Consider the following 20,745-nt stretch of genomic DNA (forward strand, 5'->3'; position numbering starts at 1 on the left):
TCACTCTTTCCGAATACTGAGCAAAAAAAGCACGCGACCAGATCAAATTTATTTCTTTTCCTCTCATGCATCTCTATCCCAGTACATGCAAACTACCAAGATACTCCTTGATCTCTCTCTCTCTCTTGATATTTATCCTATCGCGTCTGACAAAACATCAAGCAATATACGGTATATACCGACTTACAACCCCCACAAACATCCCTATTTCGTCATTATAACCCCACCATTGGATCAGAACTGATCGCTATCCATCCGTAGGTCCATCGCCCGACCCGAAGAGACCCTCCCCCTCATCTCCATAACGTGCGCTATCCTAACTTTCCAATTCGTGACCCAGGTCGAGCAATTTTAATCTCTACATTTATTCACCGCCCTGAAATCCCGGTATACCGTTCACCTAGACACCAATGGCCACCGAAAACCCCTTGGAGGATCGCATCTCCTCTGTTCCCTTTGCGGAACAAGGTCCCAAATGGGATAGCTGTTGGAAAGATGCCTTGACACCCTGGGACCGCGGCACCGCCTCCATCGCTCTTCACGATCTCCTCGCTCAAAGGCCCGATCTTGTGCCACCCTCTCAGCACCAGGACCATCGCGGACACCCTCTCCGGGACGCTACAGGTGCTATCCAGAAGAAAACCGCTCTAGTACCCGGCTGCGGCCGTGGTCATGACGTGCTGCTCTTGAGCTCGTGGGGCTACGACGTTTGGGGTCTCGACTACAGCGCTGCTGCCAAAGAGGAAGCCATCAAGAACCAAAAACAAGCCGAATCAGAAGGTCTCTACATGCCTGTCGACGGCTTGGATAAAGGCAAGATTCACTGGATCACTGGCAATTTCTTCGCGCAAGATTGGTCCAAGGGTGCCGGTGATGACGGCAAGTTTGATCTCATCTACGATTATACGGTAATTCTGCGTCCTTCGACCCCAGCTCTTGCAGATCCTGGGCGTCTTTGATCTTACCTGGTAAACTAACTAACTCTATAGTTCTTATGCGCGCTACCCCCAGATGCAAGGCCAAAATGGGCCAAGCGCATGACAGAGCTGCTTTCACATGATGGTCGTCTCATCTGCCTCGAGTTCCCTTCGACAAAACCCATGTCCGCCAACGGTCCCCCGTGGGGCGTCTCCCCTGAGCTTTACGAAGCCCTTCTAGCAGCTCCGGGCGAAGAAATCGCATACAACGACGACGGCACTGTCCACGAGGATCCTTGCTCAAAACCTTGGGCCGACGCCCTACATCGACTGAGTCTCCTCAAACCAACAAGGACACACAAGGCCGGCATGAGTCCAGAAGGCGCGGTTATGGACTTCCTCTCTGTCTGGAGCCGATAGCCAAACTGAGTGCTTTCGGTGACCGAAGCTTCTTCTTTACTTCTCGATACCAAACAGCCGTCGCATATGATTTGTCGCCGTTGTACACAAAAGAAAAAAAGCGATCTTCTGTTTTCCTTCCCATCATGATGCTTTTCGAAGAGAGTTGTAATGCTCTCCTAAACCGTAGCCGTGCCTGTAATATGCCAGCCATAGTGTCTTTCCCGACTCGGCTCCTTCTTCCTCGCCAATACGCTCCATGCGTCCATCTTGCACCACTCGGATTTCTGCCTTGTACTGTCGTGCCAATGCCATGAGCTCGAGCTGCCCTCCCCATTCAGCGGTATCCTTCATCTTGCGAGCGTAGCCTTCAAGATCTTCTTCAAGGAAAGGAGCAAAATCATCTCCGTGCTCCAACATGTAATTCGAAGCTACCCGTCGTACTGTCTTATAAGCCGGCTCTTGTGTGGTCCCATCGCTAAGAGGGATATCGTTTTGTTCCAATTGATCAGCAACCGCCGAAAACAAGCAGTGTCCATCGGGTGCAATATCCTGCTCTACTAGGCCGTGCTTCTCAAATGTCGTCTTCATATACTCGCTCTCCTTTGCTCGATAGTTTGTCATGTTGGATGCCTCCTCCTCTGCGCGTTGTGCTTCGGCTTCCTGCTCAGCAGCGCGTCGAGCCATTCTCTCCTTCTGACGATTGCGCTTCTTCCCAGGCTGTTGTTGCTGTTCTGCTGGTTCCGAAAGGCTAAGTTTCTGGGCCTCTTCGGCCAGCTTATCCTCTGACTTGCCCTCCACCTCGGGGGCGGCATCATCTTCGTTGTCATCTTCGTTGTCATCGTCGTTCTTGCTCTCGCTTGGGTTCAGGGCGGCGATCTCGGCGGCTTGCTTGTCTCGTAGCTGACGCTCCATCTCTGCACACTCATCGTTGACGCCTTTTCGAGTCTTCTTGGTGGCGTTCTTCTTCTTTCCCGTTATGCGACCCTGCAGATCCTTTAGCTCACGGCGGTGCCGCGTCTGGATCTGCTCAAGGGTTTCTGTGGGTGCGGGGTTGTCCATGATGGGTTCGTGGTATCCTCAGGGGTAGCTGAAGCTTCGGTCAAGTTTGAGGGTTGGAAAGAGTAAACCTTGGAAACTTGGACGAATTGATCTGATCGTCAGGAGGGGCTAAAGGGGAAGAACTTTATTCAGAAAGCATTGAAACTTGGAGAGCTGTGTTGCAAACCGCGGGGTAGTGGGAAAACTCATCAGTGGGGCATTCATTAAATTACAGATGACGTTGATTCTGCCGACAGCTTTATACGGCTTGAGCTTGTATCAGCAAAGTCTACAGCAATGGACAGGAATATGTATTGAAACAGGCCATGCCTGGTCTTCTTTTATATTTATACTATTTAGTTCTTCAAGTTCCACCATATGTCGCCATTGGGGCGGGTTCAAACTTGTATGTAGCCTTGCAGCATATTTCGCCTTGGGCAAATATCTTCTTCGTTAGGGTTATGTCAAACCTCTGACCAGAGCAATGACGGAAGGGTCCATGTATCCTCCCAACTTTTTTGATGACTGTAACATCATTTCAGTAAAAGAAAGAAACCTTAAAACTCCATAGCGAGTGCTGGCGAGCCTTGAGGCCGCCCTCAACCCATCCCAAAGTAGTTGTGTAGAAAAGGGTATAATATCCGCCTGTGACTCTTCCATATCCAAGGTGATTGAGAAAGAAAACAAAGAAAAACAATGAAAGTTATAATTGCCGTCGTGGCTGCTGTAAAATCACGTAATATATATACTAGAATCCCCTAAAAGGGTCGTCACGGAAGAAGTCTTCCTCTCCGGCTGTTCTGCTTCCGTGATAGTAGTCGTCGTTTGTTGTGCGGGTGCTGCGAGAATTGTAACTATCTCGGTGTCGGCTTCGACTCCTTCGTCTTCGTTGTTCCTTGCTTCGCCTTCGAAGTGAGTGTCGGAATTGGTCTTGATCGTTAGGATGGCTGTTGATTTGAGAGAATGCCAATGGGCTGATGAAAGCCTCCATTCGTACAGTGCCGATGGCATCAAAGAAGTTGCCTGGATGAGATGAGGTTTCTGATGTTCGCTGGGAGCCTGTTTGGCTCATCGCCCAAGCTCCATTACTCGATGCGTGGGACTGGTAGATATCAGAAGAACCTGCCGTACCAATGCTATGATCAGTGGTACTGTTGGCTGACTGATGACCTGTGATGGGACCAGAGAACCCTCGGAAAGAAAGCGGTGGCGGTACATGGCCGCCTGTGTTGCTCCGCTTGCGACCATGAGTCGCAGCCTGGTTACGATCATGGAAGCGTGGTATCAATGGGGGCTGTGCTGCATCTATCGAATCATCCCGACTTGTAAATCCTCCAGGAGGTTCGATCGTTGGAAAGTTTGCCATATCTCCAGCCTGTGAAGATGGCATACTTGGGATGCTTGGAATACTGGGCGGCGCAGCACGGCCAACAGTGCGTCCCTTGGCAAGACGAATAGAGTCTCTTATACCACCACGTTTCAACTTTGGTTGGGGTGCTTCAAACTCAGGCATCGGTGTATTTTGGATAGCCGGTGGTGTTGCGATATTCTCAGGGACGGCTTGAGACGAGTGTGCGAGGAAAGACAATGCTGTTAACCAGATGTAGTGTCGTTCAGCAGAGTCGGCTGTGAACTTCAAAGCCCTTTGTGGTGTCAGAATTAGAATAGATCGGTTGAAAACTGATGTCACCCCTTTTGGTGGAGGGTTGTCATCCTTGACATCTAGTACGGATTGGATCGTCACTGTCTTCGTTAGTGGTATGCTCATGAATAAAACCAGAGTCACCTACATTTTCGACCAGCCTTGCCCAAGAGGGCGCTACCGGAGGCTGGCTGCTTGCTACTCCACAGAATAGCTCGCTCATAAGGGGCGAGCCAAACCCATCTTTTGTGGCGATCGTTGCCAGTATCATCCTTGCCGTTGCTCTCAGGCATACCAAAAGACTTTCTTCTGCGAACATACTTGAACATCCACTCGCCAACCATGGTCTGAGCAATAGCGTCTACTACACTCGTGCTCTGAGCAGCGCTCTGTGTGGAGGCTGGGTCGGTACTGGAGGTGTTGAGTGTGTTTCCAGTATTTCCGGTATTGTAGGTGTTAAAGGTGTTGTCCGTGTTAGTGGAGAGCTTGTGCTGGTGCCTGTACTGATCGCTATGGCGAGCACGAGAGCGAGGAGTTGTAATGTCGTTCTTGGGCAGGGGAGGAAGACCCGGACTCTCAGGGGCTTCGGTAGAAGGAGACAATGGAGCAGTTGATCGGCTATCTTGCTTGCGATGCCGTTGATGACGAGGCATTGCAGCAGCAGATCGGACTTTTCGTACACTGCCAGCCCGGTAGATGCGACCTGATCCACGACGCTGGAAGAAATCACCTCGCGTTGGGCTTCTCTGACCATCACTAGGAGCGCTTGTGCTCGTTGGGACGTTTCTAGAGCTGGCTCTGGTAGGAATAGGGAATGGGGGAGGAGTTTTGTCGGTCAGGCTGGGGCTTCTTGGCCGGCCCTGGTGACTGGCAATACCACTCTGTATCATGGCTGCTTTGCGCATGACGCTGGCTCGATTGGGTGGCATGGAAGCAGGGCTCTTCTCCAAACTTTTTCCAGATTTCACCGTGAAAGGCTGGTGAAGCTCCGTAGTAACTCGAGGCCCTTGACGTACCATGATCTGCTCAGGAGATGTCGGGATAGTGCCAATGGTTGTTGTCGTTCCTGTTGAGCTACGCTTGCCAAAACGGCTCGAAATAGACTTGGGACGAGGTGCAGATAAGGCCGTTCGATACTCCAAATCACTCAAATCAGCATCGCCAAATTCATCCACTTCATCAGAGCTTCCTCCATCAAAGCCAGCAAAAAGGCTACTAAAGCGAGGTGGCCGTCTCATTGGAGCTCTTTGGCCAGAAAGGGGACCATCGTCGTTGCCTCCAGGATACACATCATGAAAGCTATCGTCCTCGGGCAGGGATATCGGAGATGAGGGTTGGTCACTGAAGCTCTGCCTACCCAACCGACGTGGGTTTCGTGGCGGCACGTTGCCAGGGATAGGTGTAAAGTTCTTTGTTACGTCAATGCCAGATGATGGGTTGGGTGAGGAAGGCCGCGATGAAATAGCAGATGGCTGAAGATGAGGAGGAAGTAGAGCCATTCGCTTGTCTGTCTGGATGCCTTCTGTTTGTACGGCTGCCTCGGCTGTTGATGTTGATTCAGACAACTTGACTTGGCAACCAAAGTCTTTGTGAAGAACAGGTAACCGAGGTTCCCTAGGTGTGCTAGGGCGACTACTGGGAGGGTGGACGCTGATACTGGGAATTGCAAGCGGGGGAGGAGATGGCAAGCGACCGGGTGCAGCTGGTGATGGGGGAGCAGGTGGACTATCAGTCTGTGTAAAGGACGTGACCATCAGAGGTTTTTCAACCACGGGAGACTGCACTGGGGGTGGTGGAGGTGGACGAGTAGGTGATTTGGGAGTCATAGGGGGTGCCAATGGTTCTTCGCTCGTCTGGACAGCGGCTGAGACCATAACTTGGCGAGCCGCAGGAGGCTCGAAACTGAGTGGGCGATGGACACGCTTGCGGCGTTGGTTGGCCTCAATCTCGCCATCTCTAGGAGAACACTCGACCTCAGAGGGCTTAGTACGCGTCAGACGCTCGGGTGTCACAGGTTTCACAGGAGATAGCTTAGGTGAAGGTGGTGGCGAGTACTGAATTCCAGTGTCGATATACGAAACTTTGGGAGCAGTGACGATGAGGGTCTCGTTCTCTTCATCCTCCAATGCTTCTGGCACGGGATCATTCATGAAAAGTCGGCCGCGAGTTACGCTTCCTGTCCTCTTGATGCTTTCCAAACTCTGGTTTCGAGCATGGAATCGCTTTACAGGGCTGTCTCGGCTGAGATTTCGTGTATGGAAAGACTGTGCGTAGTTTGACATGGCGCTTTCCCGGCCATTGTCGAAGTCACTTTGCTCGTCTTCATCGTCAAAGTTCAGTTCGTCAGCCAAGGTGTTGCCGTTCATTCTCAACACTCCCATGCCACTTGCCATGGAAAAACGAACACTGTTGGTCATGCTCATAGTTCTTATGCTGGTGACATCGTTCTCGCGGCCACTTTCCTCAGCATCACTATCGTGGCCATGAGTCGCTCCTTGGTGTGTCCCACCATGTGTGTTCTTCGACTGGGCTTGTTGATATGCGGCGAATTCATCGAGAACGATTTGCAGGCGACTTTCTGCAACGTGAAGCCGATGTTCGAACTTCCGTCGTTCGTTCTCCCAGCCTTCCTTCTCCTGAGCCCATAAGTCGTGGACTCTGACCGAATCCTCTTCTTGAATTCGAATCTTCTTCTGTGCAGTCTCCAATCGCTTTCTCGTATCAGCGACAGATTCGACAGCATCATCTCTCTCGCGGGCCAACTCTCCCAGTGCTGAGGAAGATCCACCTTCGAGGAGAGAAAGTTGCCGCTTGAGAGATCTGCTCTCTTTGCCCGTTTCAGTGAGGTTCTGTTTCAGTGTGTCCTTTTCCTCTTTTGCTGCGTGCAGAGTTGTTTCGAGCGTTTCTATCTGTCGGGTCTTCTCCTCCTGATCTCGACGAAGGTTCAAAATCTCCGACACCAAGTTGGCGTGCAGGGTGGGAGTAAATCGTCGAGGGTCCAGTATGCTAATCGTTTCATCGGTTGTGACATTCCGGGATGATCTTTTGGAGCCCATGTCATTCGGTAGCTGAGGAGGGGAAGAATCTGGTCCTGGAGGTGTAACAGAGCGCCGTGACTTTTTCGATGTCCTTGAAGGTGTTCGGTAGGGAGTATCCAAAGGGGTCGGCAGCGAAGTAGCAGCCGGCCCACTCAGATACTCATCATCAGTCTCCCAAACGCCCATAGTGAAGTTCTGAGATACCGCTTTGGAAAGGTTTTGATGTTCACTTGCGTAACTTGACGCAGGTCCAGTATTGTGTGAGTACTGGGTGAAGGGTCACAAAGGTTGGTGGCTCAAACTTAAGAGAATAATCTCAATGCCACAAAGCTCGCTGTTTTGTTCATGGATCGTATCATGGCTACGCATTGATCGATTAGCTCACTAAACTTTGCAGAAACGAGAATGTGATTGGTTAATGCGCAATACATATTCAATTTATGGTAGAAAGTGTAATATGCAACAACAGGAGTGACTTGAAACCGGCATTGACTTACAACTTGAGGGAACGCAGACAACTGGCGTTTTGAATCAACCTCACGGCTTACATGGAAGCGTTATAGCTAACGCAATGCCATGACACCGACTACAATGAGGTCTGACTGTCAAAAGGCTGGAGACAAAGTAGAAATGCAATGAGTGACTCGATAAAAAGAAGGAGAATGCCGATATCAAAGCCAGTACCAGCACCAGCAGTAAATGTCAGAAACAATGGCAGGCAAAGACCGACACAAAAGCGAGGAGCTTGATGGCGAGAAAGGAAAGATAAGGAACGATGAAGGTATGCTCAAGAATCTCGAGGGTTCAAGAGGTAGGTAGTAGTGACGCGGGCTGCCCCAGGACCAAATGTGATTAGAGCCCACGCGGCGCAGAAAACCATGTCCCTGATGAGCTATCCACTTACGAGGCGTTCAGTTGAACAGTCCAATTGCTAATAACAACAGAGCAGAGCCTTGCAGATACCAACGGACGAGGGACGTCTCTCTAGCGAAAACAACCCAGCACGGGCCTGGGACAATGACATGGACCCTCGCAAACTTTGAGCGAAAAAGGAATGGTGGTCTTGTTAGACGGCGGGAGGTGGAGCCAGGCCAGGGACCTGGTAGTCTTTGATTAAGGGTCGACGAGGCTTACTCGACTGGTGAGCTAAATGAGGGACAACAGCGCCGGCACCGAAGATGCCCATCATTTCCAAAGTGTGTTGGTGCTCGTGAGTGTTTTCTGAGAGCTGATATCTGATCCAGGTAGGTGCTTGCAAATGTCTTATTATGAATGGAGCAATGCCAACCAACAGTTCTTGTTGCCGTTTCCTTTCAGCTTTAAACTAACTTGGATGGCTTTGATGTCGCCTGTAGCCGGCTTTGCGCCATTCCGTGCGGTCTTACGGATATCTGTAGAATAGTGACCGTCGACGCCTCTTTCGATTCGACCCGTCCCTACCAAGGACATTCAATCGAGTCTAGCCGCTCTGTGAGAGTTCCACCCCGGTACAGAGTAGACTGGCCAGACATGTCGCATTCAATTAACTGTGGGAGTGACGAGTGATTAGGTAGGCCGGGGCCTGCAATTGACGGCACGTAGTAATTCCATTTGACCACCCATCCTGGTCGACAAAATGGGTCCTTGGAAACACAACATGAAGAGGAGGCAAATGATTTGTCAAAGGATGTGCTTAAAGTGTGGTAGATGCAGACGTTGTTGATAATGTTGATGATGAAGGGGTTGTTGAGGGGGATTGATGACTGAGGCCTTCCATGACTTGCAAAAGGTTCATTGAAAGACATTTTGGCAGGTCATACCTTAGTACACCTACCTCTACTTCAATATTGGTACTGAGACAGCATGAGCGATGGCCCAACTCGTTCTGTTCTTGGCAGCGCTGATGCCTGAGGCTTGAATCGATCAAGGCAATCGGACCAAGGACCAGGAAATCTCTGCAGTCGCCTGATAATCTTTATTGAACCCTTTCGCAGAGTCTAATGTCGAGACAACAACGTCCGTCCCCCTTTTGGAATGCGCTAAAGAACGCTCCCCGGGAAGGCTAATGCATAAGCCAGGGGCCCTTGTGGTTCCGCAATATCGGTCCTGCATATTCCCAAGGATTGGTTAATGAGCCGTCGAATAGGAAGTTCCAAGCTTCCGGCTTCTCGTGTTGGTCTCGCCGGAGGCGTAATCTCTCTCCTCTCATCAACGATGACAACGATATCGATGCTGATGCTTATGCTGACGGTCTTTTGGTTCGAGGTGCAATCCCCGACAATCACACCCAGTCTTTCTCGAAGCCCAGAACGTCACAATGGAGTCGTTGATCATCGGTAGCACAGCAACATGGGGTTCCTGGCCGAATTGATCCTTCTCCTTGACCTTCTCCATTTCTGGATAAAGTTGATTTTCCCGACAGCTTCCTACATCCTGCATGCCGGTATGCCGGTATGCCGATACATACATAAATGGATGGATAAGATTTCGCCTATTGCCCTGCGACAATTGAATCTTATTAGCATCTGCATACACAAAGACATGGACGCCACGCTGTACAAAATCTGCTCCGAGGCTAGCTCTATTATTGTTATTAGCGAATCTAACGCCTGGTCCAGCGTTCTGGTACCGGTACTTCAGCCTACAGGACAAGCAGTGCACGAACCATCTTTCTAGAGGCAAACTGGCAAGCAAGGCTACGATCTCGGGGATGCAACTCCATACGTATGCCACAACTAGCCTAGGCCCTGTCACAGTCAGGGTTACTTTCTCAGCTGTCAAAGACGTGCGAAAGCAAACGAGGCAAGCGATCGTTTTGCCCCTGAACACAACCAGCCAACCCCCATGCAATGATAACATTGCCGAGATGTAAGAAAGAAAAGACAATCTTGCTCCTGCTCAATGGCAATCACGGAAGCAAGAGCTCCTCAATCAGCTCCATTGAAACACGGTGAGAAGTCGTCTGATCTGGTATCGCGATTAGCCGCTTCGCTACTCCCCTGGCCCCATCCCTCCAGCACAACACAAGATGCATCTCAACCTGCGTCTTGCTGCATTTATCTACACCGTGGTCATCACAATATGCATGCACAGCATTCGACTATTCACATGCATGTGCGACAATCTCCTACCGAGCTGTACCCCAGACGCTGTTCAGGGCCCTCCCTACCTCGCTTCCGGTCCACTTCGTATGCACTCAATTTGATTATCGCCGCTCCTAAGCAGCTAAGCCAGTTTGTTTCTTGCCAAATTACAGCCGGCCATCCTAAAAACACCGACGACGAAAACAATCGATACCAACAGGTTCATAAACAGGATTCGCATGCATTTATCCCAGTCGCATGTTCATTTCTACCGGTCTAGTGCCTTTCTTGGATCGGTCTCCCTCTCAATTCGTTGGGCATCGACGCTATGTTACCAGCATTGAGGCTAGCTGTGAGAAACATGCAATTCCTATGAGAGCAAAGATCGACCAGTAATCCCAAACTACCGAGCTCCCCGGTCGTCGTCGTTCGGCCGCCGCCGTTCCAAACAAAGCACCTGTCCACATCAAGAGAATGGTTCAGATGTGTGCAAGGGCCGAATCGGAAGCACAATCCACGTTTGGGGCGATCTGATCTTCTCTCATTGCCCAAACGCTGGCGTCTGATGCTAACAGCAAACAAGCATGACTAGCTTACCGCGCGATCGATGGCCTATGAGTTATAGAAACAACCGGTACGGTGGTGAGAACAAATTTCCACTTTCGGGAGTCGGGAAGTACCACGTTCATCAAACCTGCCCCGTTCGCCGTTTACTAGTTGAGGCGCGGCCCGTTTAGACCTCAAAGAGAAATCCCCAAGTTGGTGAGCCACCAACAGTGTTCCCGCGAAGAGTTGTGCAATCTCCGTTCTTAGCTCCACGCGGTTTATAGGCCAATCAGGGTGCGTGTCCTGTCAAAGGAGCGGCAGTGACACTTGAACGTCAAGACATGAATCCTCCAAGAGTTCCGATGGGGTTGGTTCATGACGCCGATAGGATGGTTCGTGCCTGCAAATCCCCCTCGTGGCCCATGCGCTACTAAGGTGCCACATGAAACACTCGGCTTCACCATCGCCTCATGGAGAGTTTAACTAACAGCATCAGCTAAAGAGCGCCATACATACTGTCACTCTACAGTAGGATAGAGTCGTTGCCTTATTTTACTCTACTATTCTCTCCGTTGTCTTCAGTTGACCAGATGAGAAGGACAAGTGGAGGTGATTTCTTCACACCTGGAGCTTATCAATCCTCACATATACACAAGCAAAATGGTGTCTCTTGGCTAATCACAAATACAGAAAAGTGACATTGCACTCCTTGTTGAGTATTACGTGTTGGTTTAACATTCGCTCGATTTATACTTTCATATGACTTGACTTCCATGGCTTGCGTAATAAGTCAGCAAGCCACGTCGTTAAAAAAGCAAAGTGCATGCAGGGCCGTTAGATGTTGTCACAGACGGCTTCAAGGATCTCAATCGCACGCACGTTGCAGAGCAAGCGATCATGACCAAGATGTCCGAAAATACAGGCAAGTTGGTTTGTTTCTCTCAGTATATTCGGCAACCAGGGGAAAACGGCTGGCGAAAAGACGATACGAGGATTGTCTCTCGGATCTTTCGGATATGTGATGCAAGTAAATGGCTTCTCAAGGTTACAGTCTTCAATTTTCTTCATTAAGCTGCTTTTGCTAACTGTTTCCGTTAGAGTTCTCATATATCGAAACTCACAAAACAACGGCAATAAGTAGTTGTATACATGAAACGACGCACGGCCACCGTTGCCCAGACTGTATATGGGCATGTTCGAGTTTGAGTTTGTTGACTCCGTCTATATAGGTCAAAGCACTCTGACAACCCACTCTGATCTGATGGATCCGAGCCAGTGTTGCGTGATGCCTATTTCTCGTATTATGCGCAGGTGGCTCCAAAGCTGTTTCGAGCTAAAGGTAGTCATAACTCAGTATCTCGATTAACTTCTCAGAGACCAGGTTATAATAGTAATAGGAAGAGCCAACATGCATGAGTGCTTGGACTCTTGATATTATTACTATATTGAGCTTGGCCTTGAGTAAACTGGATGGAGTTTGTTGTCTCCAAGAAGTGGTACTGTCGTGGGGATTGGTCAAGCGGGATCTTGTTTTTTCTTCTTCTCAAACTACAAGATAACCTCGCCACTTATTGGCAATTGTGCAGAACCACAGACCTCTTTCTCCGCCTTGCCCTCTCGATTGAACCACATGGATTTTGCAGGGCCCTTATACGAGATAGGCGACTGTATTCGTTGAAGCCTCAGGGCACTTGGATGTGAGACCATAGCTGCGGCCGAATGCAGTGCCATCCGGAGAGCATTCCCCGGAGGCTACATATGCAGGCGGGAAACAATGAGGCGTGGGGTGCCTGTTGTTAATAATACAATCTATACATTCTCGTTTTGAGGCCATTTGTACGGCGGCGGTATCCTTTTTCGTTTCCAGAGCTCGCTTGGAGCCATTGGATCTTGAGCTGCATGACAGGGACTGTTCATATCACACGATGTGATACAAACTATTCGATCCAAAATGAGTAAACAAACGCCGTGATAACTTCCGTGTGATAGCCGGCTTCGAATCCATTTTCCTTCTCTTGCATGTGCACCGGTGTTCATCGACGAGGCGTTCAGTGTCAACGACTCATGCTGAGACTGTGTAGAAACAATGTCTAGGATCTTCTTCACTAACATCTACAAGTTACGCCGATCATATAGTGCAGGCATGATGCTTGAAAGACATCGACATCATGTCTTTACTGACTCATGCCGCAAAGCGCCTGAGTATGTATGCAGCTCGGAGTTATCATGTGGCTGGGTACCATTGCGTTGTGATAATGCTGTGGAACCTATCCTGCACGATTGCGGCACTACATTTGGAGGCATGGCAGTCACATAGTATGATCTCAACTAAACTGGTCACCTAATTTCGATAGACTGATCATGTGGTATTTCCGGAATGCCTGTTTCTTAGATTGGCTTACATGACGAAGGTATCACTGGCTCTTATCTAGTGAATGTTTGCTCGGTTCAATGAGAAACCCAAGCACAACTCTTCTCTTATGTCTTGCAGTGAGTTTGCATTAGGTACGTGACCCCTATGTACTTTCTGTAGAAACACATATTTCTGAGATGGTGGATATCGAATATTAGTCCAGAACTTAACGTTGTCCTGACAAAGTTCGACGAGTTGGATCCCAGAGAGCTTTTTCAAGTGACATTCCGTAGCATCGAGCATATGTCATAAAACATATTTTGCCACTGGTTCTACATGGTATAGTTTCATTCGCCCTCTAAATCATTAGTCTCAATTGCATTCACTGCAAACACTTCTTTATGTGATGCTTGCCCTCTGTGGACTGGGGACAAATTGTTGTTGTTGGTGTAAGGATGGTAAATTGACTTCGTTTTTTTACACTCATATTACTACATGACTAATATTTCTCCTGTTATTTCCGGAGACTATAGTATTAAATACACTGGTCGAAATACTGTCTCTGAGTGACATTCGAACAGGTCATGTCGGTGGCCAGGAGCGGAAATACCCTACACTTTCCAGTAACAGTATCAGTCGCACAGCTTTCACCAACTCTATCAAACAAGTGGATTTTCTATCATTTTTGCCTTTGATGTCTCACTGTTTTAAGTTACTCCGTAGCAATTGTCGTGGCTTCAGCAAACTCTTTTGGTTATGTCACCTCAAACGGATGGCATCATGTGACACTAAATGGGCAGACAGGATTCAATCAAGACCGAGACCGAGGATGCATAGTTAGCACAACGCAACTTTGGTCAACTTGGAAGAAAAAAACACAAGAGCCTTTCTTAACAAGTACCCGTTGCTAACAATAATCCAACATGTCACCGGAAGCAACTTCACCACTGGCCAAGGTCAAAGGCCTCACTTTTGACGTCTTCGGCACTACTGTCAACTGGCGCTCAACCGTAACCGAGGAGCTCACACTGCGAGCATTTCGCAAAACAACTTCCGATCTCGACCCGAATCTCAAGGCCAGAATAGAAAAACTCACTGAGGAAGACTGGGGTCGCTTCGCGCAACAGTGGAGAAGATCATATGGGAAGTTTACTCATGGCTTTGATCCTGAGAAGCACACATGGAAGACCATCGACGAACACCACTACGACAGCCTGCTCCAGCTACTGGTAGCCTGGGATCTGACCGAACTTTACAGCCCCTCTGAGATCGAGTCGCTGAGTTTAGTCTGGCATCGCCTGACCCCATGGGATGACTCCTCGGAAGGCCTTGAGAAGCTCGGCAAGAAGTACAAGACTAGCACGCTCTCCAACGGCAACGTCTCGCTGCTTAGAGATCTGAACGACTTTGGAAACTTGGGCTTCCAGTATTTACTCTCAGCTGAGAAGTTCGGAGCTTACAAGCCCAACCCAAGAGTTTACACTGGCGCTGTGCGGGAGTTGGGATTGGAGCCCGATGAAGTAGCCATGGTTGCCGCGCACCTCAGCGATCTCGCCGCTGCGAGAGCATGTGGTATGAGAACTGTGTACATCGAGCGTCCAAAGGAAGAGGATTGGGATGAAGACGACGATAGATACCAGTCAGCTAAGGAATGGGTCGACCTTTGGATCACAGCCGATGATGAAGGGTTCCTGACTCTAGCTCAGAAACTTGAAGAGCTGGCGTAGTGCGGCCACGAATTACACGTCTGTTGACATGTGATAGACTTGAAAAACGCAAGAGTCCGTGAGGCACTTATTGCTATTTATTTATTGTCATCTATCAGCCAGGGACCTAGCCTTCTTGATATACTCAAAAGTTGCCATCAAAGGATTCATCTAGATCAACAACTCAATATATCAAATCAAGGTTTTCCCAACGACTAACTTTCCCAACAAGAACACATACACTGTTACTGATAGAAGAAGCTTCTTCCAGGCTATACCCACAGTAGCTGTTTCTTCTTCCTGCAACACAACATCAAGCAACTTCAAAGCTACTCCTTGTCCAATCGATACGCCAAGTCTCGTCAGTCAATCCCTGAGCGCTTATTGTTATAGTCGGAGTTAGTATAACGATGTGTTCCCAGTCAACGGTCGGTTTAACATGTGCTCTATTCTTAGTCTCGAGAGGAACTACTAGAATTATCTGTCAAAGTACAGAGTAGAGCTAATACATACGGCACTTACTGATTTGTGTTCTGATAAGACCATCTCGCGAGATTAGACTAACAGCAACAAAGAGCCCTACAAAGATCTGTCCAGTCATCGAAAGTGTCTTCTTAAACACACAAGACTCACTGTCGTTCTTAGTCACATGTAGTAACGAGAAGTGCTTAGCTCTGGCCCCCAGGTACTCTCCGAAAAAAGGACGAGAAGCGAAGATCATGTGATTGGCAATATCTGTACTCTTTGGGTATCACTAGTAGAAGCGAAATGACGGGAAAGGGTGGTTTTGCGGCTCTGACAGACGCACGTGTCAGCAGTATGTTACACAAGACTACATCCTTCAACGGCCTCAACCCTGTCAATATACTGTGATATATCCGCAAATCTGGCAACTCCCCATCTGACCGTTAGGCTGGGGATGGTAAACATTCTTCCCCCGCATATTGAACGAGCTTGGGACAGGATGATCACAAAGCCCTGACTGGCTGGCCTGTCGGATCGTGCATCCGTCACCAGGATCTCATTCCATGATATTAAAGAAGAACAGAAAGAAGGGAAGGGTCCGGCGGCAAAGCATAGAAAGGGCCGACAGGAAGGCAAAGGGAGGTAAAGGAGACTCGGGTTTTGTCCAATAAAGATGCTAGGCTGGCGGCGAGTTCACCTAACAAGCATTTAACCATGTGTTGAGGATTGGGCAGGCCAAGCCAAGCTATACAAAGTCCGGGGAAGTAATTGCACTACCCCATGGGATAGACAGTGTCCCTGCAGTCCGAAAAACATACGACAAGGACATTCTTACCAAAGTCTAGATGAACAATTAAACTAATCAAGTGACTGCCAGGGCTATTTCATGGCGTTGCTGGATCTCGATAGACACTGGCCAGCCACAAATCGATCCATACCACCGGATAATAATACCCATGCTACGAGTGTGTAATCGGTCCTATAGGACTGGGCGTATCGGGTCCGCGATGGCTTCTCAGAATACTCTGGGTACTAACTGAAGCTAGGGTAGAGGCGAGCGAGAGCGTCAAGAGCTAGCAAAGCGAGAGACGATAACGCTGTGTGTGCATTGTCGAGCTGTGCCGTCGAGCCGTAGCCGAAGTACGATATATGACTTGTTATATATGCTATCCATAATAGAGCACTGCTAATATTCCGCTACTCGAGGGACCATGCTGGCTTGTGATAATCAGCTGTTGAGACGTTGGCAGAAGGTTGTCAGACTTGGACGGTTTTTTTTAGTGTGGGGTAATATAGGCTGGTATTGAACAGTGGCAGTTCTGTAGTGCCGGAAGATGGAGCTTACTAGCAGAGCTAAGGACAATAAACAGGCAATAAACAACAAGTCATGCCACTCATCAGGGTGAATTGATAGTGAAGATGCTTATCCACTTGCCGCATTGTATGTCTGTGCAACATTGGCAACTCACCCCAAAGCGATACCTTACCTGACCGGTCAGATTGACGATTGATATCCTGCGGCGAGTGCAGATATCACTTCGTACAAGCAGACGGATTCAACCCGAGCCAACGAGAAAAAGCCATCAAGCACGTAGTCTATGTGTCCCGAGGTTGCTTTTCTGAGGTTCCTTGTCCGCCGTCCCAATTCAACTCTTGAGTATCTTTTAACTCAGCTACCATTGGACATCATGAATGAGAAGGGTAGGACAAGTTTAAGTTATTACGTCACTGGCATGACGATGCGAAGCATTGTTCCTTGATGCCAGCTCAACTTCCCAAATTAATATTACTTACTCAGATTCTCTAATTCTGATACATTCAGCATCTGTCTCAAACCTGCTCTTTTCAGCCAAGAATGATCCTGATGCTTACCTGCCACGCTCCACTTGTGATACTTTGCATTACTACCACATCCGATTTGCCCCTGGCTGGTGCCCGTAGTCCGAAGCTTGTCTTTGACCGTCTCAGGCATCTGGCAAAAAAAGAACAGGGTCTATGGTGTGCCGAGGCTGGCGAAATTATGTATAGTGAACCGTGTTGTAGCTCTGGAAGGGCAGGCAGTTAGTTGTGCTTCGGAAGATTACCAAGGTCACTGGTGGTGGACTGTCCAAGAACGCCAAGACAACGTATCGGGGCTACCTTATTTGTATTTACGAGCCTGTATTACCAGGGAAAAGAGAGTTCAACAGAACCGAAAACGAATTCAAGGGTTCTGACATACCGTAACTTGAAAAATCTTGACCGTTCCAGGAACAAACCCAAATCATCCTTGACGTATCTACGTATCTACTCACCAGCCTCCCCACGCGGCTGAGGAGAATATTTCCAAGATTTTGCACCGTTCGAATATGCCATTGGACTAGTCTCTGTTGACTGGTTCGATATTGATGGTCAGCAGAGAGCATCTATCAAGGCAAAAAGAAAAAGAAAACAGAAGTAGAGAAAGCCCCAAATGTTATGAAGAAATCCATATCCGTAGACTCTTCACTGATCCGCCAGCGACAAATCTTCCCGTGTGCCCCTCCCGTCTTCCCGTCTTCTGCCTCTCCAACGTTGAAATTTTGGTGGAGAACCAAGCTCTCTCATGAATAAGATCAACGAGGGACAGGGGTCTAGATTCTCCCAGTAACTACTCCGTAGACTTGCTAGAACATCTTTAGCACCGTCTGTAGGTAATTTCAAAGTACAGCAGAGTTGCTGTGCCATGGAGGAGCAGAGGAGCTTCTCTAAACAGGTAAGGTCGGGTCCCTTAAAAGTTACCCGAAAGGAAAGGATTCGAGACGATCCATCAGTGCCGGTCAATGGAGCTCGACAAACGCGGCTCCGATGTGAACTGCTGGGGTCATACCGTTGACAAGCAGAAGCTATTGTGTCCAATTTGTTGTGTATGTAATTATTCCGATTGCGTGATCCCCGTAGTTTAAGGGTATCACATCGATAAGCCCCAAGTCGAGGTATTTTGTACCATAATAAACTATCGCACTAAAGAAAAGCGCGTGCCATTCGTTAGTAAAGGTGGCCATGAGTGGAAGTGTGCAAAGACATCTCCTCCAGCTCTTCTAACGGAGAGCTACCTAGAGAGCTCTCCTGCTGGTGTTAGCTTTTCTCAAAGGTTGGAGAGTGAGGCTATTCCATTTTAGGTTGGACTTCCCGGGGAGGCTTTTTAGTGTATGTACCGATGCCAAAGCCACACACCACACACAATTAGTGACCAGGCACACCACTTGCTCATCCTGCGACCGCTTCGCCTGTGGGTTGGGCTGCAGAATACAGACTGCAGAAGTGCAGCATCACAAGGATTCTGATAAAACTTGGGACGACCAAGGAAATTTATATTGAAGAAAGAATAAGAAGGCGATGATGATAACCGGAACCTTGATGCAAGAAAGGAACTAAGCATCACAGTGAAAAAGAGAAGAAAAAAAATAGAAGGCGGTCCAGGAAAACGCTCCTTCCTTCTTTGCATTGCATACACTTTCTACTTTTCTCTCGAGGTAGGAGGTACCTGGGTAGGTGGTAACTTTCCGTAGCTTTCGATCAATCATAATATGACGATACCCTGGACCTCAGAACTTATTACCATGGACACGTCGAAAAAGAAATTGATCAATCGAATTACATCCCATTTCTCACCACCATCAACAAGGCACACAATGCAGTAGTTAGCAGTTATCGATGTCCGCCCAAACCGCTAAAAACAACACGTGTTTTCGACTTGGTCGAGTTGGTTCTTCAGCTGTTATCACAACCGACCAGCCCCACTAAATAGCAACACCAAAGCATGGGAGAGTCTTCAAGTTCACTCCATATATATAGCATGACCTATGGATCAAAGCTAATGTTTGTGGAAACCAGTCCTAGGACCGGTCGAGTCGTCCGCTTGCCGCGACACAACCGAGCCGTGACCCGGGCTCCCGGGTGCTTGCCGATGAGCAACCACCGTACTATGTACCCAAGAGGACAAGAGACAAAATGTGGCATTCGAATCCTGTCCCTGTCAGAAGCTCCTGTTCAGTGTGGCAGAGACGAGCATGTTCCTCACACAACCTAAAACGGCCCGGATTAATCTTGAAGCAATCCGACAGTGCCCAACTGGGTTTGGATTCCGATACACAGCATGGTCAAGGAAACATAGCACAACACAACACATTGCACTACGACGGTAAATGATATCACGCACAAAGTATCCGTACAAGCGTAAGTTGAAAATCTACGGTCCTATCTGCTGTGCACACACAGACTCGCAAAGTACGGATACGCTGGGGTATAAACAAAGGTGAAGGGAAACGGAGTCGCTCAACCGCTGCTTTTGTGACCAGGGAGTGCCCCTCGTCCACCGCTTCACCATTCCGGCTTCATTCCTCGCCTATCAGAAGCCTAACACCCTCGCTCTCCCATTTCTCGGGGCACCCACTGAGCCGATATCCTATCCCATGGATGAACGACCAGGGTAGCACCGTTTCTTGGGTATGTACATACGACTCCTACCTCGTTTATTCGCTAAGTTACTTGCCCTTCCTTGCCTGTGAGTGAATTCCCTGTTGGTTCCCCTTCTCAATTCACAGACATCCCCTATTCCACCGTCGCGAGGCTTCAACAGCAATCTGCCCTCGGCAGGTATGAATATTATTGCAGGTCAAGATATGTGATCTAGGTATCTTGGGTGTGCTTCTGCATTCCCTCCACTTTATGCCCAACCTAAAGGGTACATCTTGCAGAGGTAAATCATACACGCAAGGTACGAAGCGGCCTGCATAGTGAAGTGGCTCGTATGGCTGCTGGTGCCCCCTAAGAACCCCTCCAAGGGCCTCTAGCCTCCCCTCTGGGTCCGAGGAAGAGAGTACCGCTGCCGCGTCTCCATTGCATGGATACCTCTCACCCAGGTATTTGGTAGAACCTGGCGCCCCGCTCCAATGGCAACCTGGGAGCCCAGGGCGCCCACCTCAGAGGCCTGCTAGCACTGGGGTGAAAGTACCGCTACGGTGCAAACCTCAACCTCCTTCAAGCATTTAGGTAAGGTTGGGAAAAAGAGAAGAAAAGAGAAGAGAAAAAAAAAGGGTTCTCCACCTAAGCTGGGCTGGCCTGGGCTGTTCGTCTCTTCCATCTTTCTCAAAGCTCAAATCAAAACCAAAACCAAAACCAAAACCAAAACCAACCTACCACTTTGCCTCCCGTCCGGTAACAGCTCTGAGCTCCACGTCGACGCCTACTACGCCTGGACTTGGACCTGGACTTGGACCTGGACCTGGACCTGGACCGAGCATCCATCCTCCTGTCCCCAACTCTTTTTTCTCGGACATTCAATCACAACAACTGTCTATTATTGCCAGCCCTTGCTTTTTTGCCACTGGCGCTTGTTCGTCGACGTCTATTGCTGCCTTGCCGCGCCCTGCCTCGTGTACTTTTGAGCCTTGCATCGGTCGCTTTGCATTGATTTGCCTTGCACTGCCCTGCCTCGCTTTGCTTGACGCCTTGACGCCCACAGTACAGGTCACAGCTCGAGTTGCTCATCAAGCCACCCCCTCCTCCGTTCCTCACCTTCGCCTCTTCTCTGCCCGTGACGACAACCTCTGCCT

General features: G+C 49.1%; 7 protein-coding genes across 7 annotated transcripts; 5 read left to right on the forward strand and 2 right to left on the reverse strand.

Annotated features, from left to right (window-relative positions):
- The first annotated feature begins 3 nt into the window (after nt 1-3).
- On the forward strand, nt 4-1,425 carry FGSG_10109 (uncharacterized protein). The gene is made up of 3 exons (XM_011320743.1): nt 4-257; nt 341-908; nt 990-1,425. Exons 2-3 carry the CDS (start codon nt 411-413, stop codon nt 1,335-1,337), a joined length of 846 nt encoding a protein of 281 aa, XP_011319045.1. The 5' UTR covers nt 4-257; nt 341-410; the 3' UTR covers nt 1,338-1,425.
- A 35-nt stretch (nt 1,426-1,460) lies between these two features.
- On the reverse strand, nt 1,461-2,378 carry FGSG_10110 (uncharacterized protein; the record flags this gene model as incomplete). Its single annotated transcript, XM_011320744.1, has 1 exon — nt 1,461-2,378. One exon carries the CDS (start codon nt 2,376-2,378, stop codon nt 1,461-1,463), a length of 918 nt encoding a protein of 305 aa, XP_011319046.1.
- A 727-nt stretch (nt 2,379-3,105) lies between these two features.
- FGSG_10111 (uncharacterized protein) lies at nt 3,106-7,223 on the reverse strand (the record flags this gene model as incomplete). The annotated part of the gene is made up of 2 exons (XM_011320745.1): nt 3,106-4,100; nt 4,148-7,223. The coding sequence occupies 2 exons, from the start codon at nt 7,221-7,223 to the stop codon at nt 3,106-3,108; spliced, it is 4,071 nt and encodes a 1,356-aa protein (XP_011319047.1).
- A 2,142-nt stretch (nt 7,224-9,365) lies between these two features.
- Nucleotides 9,366-9,888, forward strand: FGSG_10112 (uncharacterized protein; the record flags this gene model as incomplete). The annotated part of the gene is made up of 2 exons (XM_011320746.1): nt 9,366-9,459; nt 9,614-9,888. 2 exons carry the CDS (start codon nt 9,366-9,368, stop codon nt 9,886-9,888), a joined length of 369 nt encoding a protein of 122 aa, XP_011319048.1.
- Nucleotides 9,889-9,917: 29 nt separating this feature from the next.
- FGSG_13705 (uncharacterized protein) lies at nt 9,918-10,379 on the forward strand (the record flags this gene model as incomplete). Its single annotated transcript, XM_011320747.1, has 1 exon — nt 9,918-10,379. One exon carries the CDS (start codon nt 9,918-9,920, stop codon nt 10,377-10,379), a length of 462 nt encoding a protein of 153 aa, XP_011319049.1.
- A 3,542-nt stretch (nt 10,380-13,921) lies between these two features.
- On the forward strand, nt 13,922-14,725 carry FGSG_10113 (uncharacterized protein; the record flags this gene model as incomplete). Its single annotated transcript, XM_011320748.1, has 1 exon — nt 13,922-14,725. The coding sequence occupies one exon, from the start codon at nt 13,922-13,924 to the stop codon at nt 14,723-14,725; it is 804 nt and encodes a 267-aa protein (XP_011319050.1).
- A 4,416-nt stretch (nt 14,726-19,141) lies between these two features.
- FGSG_13706 (uncharacterized protein) lies at nt 19,142-20,182 on the forward strand (the record flags this gene model as incomplete). The annotated part of the gene is made up of 6 exons (XM_011320749.1): nt 19,142-19,331; nt 19,409-19,445; nt 19,489-19,694; nt 19,735-19,786; nt 19,824-19,889; nt 19,963-20,182. 6 exons carry the CDS (start codon nt 19,142-19,144, stop codon nt 20,180-20,182), a joined length of 771 nt encoding a protein of 256 aa, XP_011319051.1.
- Nucleotides 20,183-20,745: the final 563 nt, after the last annotated feature.

This window comes from Fusarium graminearum, chromosome 1 (genome assembly GCF_000240135.3).
Source record: "Fusarium graminearum PH-1 chromosome 1, whole genome shotgun sequence".
NCBI lineage: Eukaryota > Fungi > Ascomycota > Sordariomycetes > Hypocreales > Nectriaceae > Fusarium > Fusarium graminearum.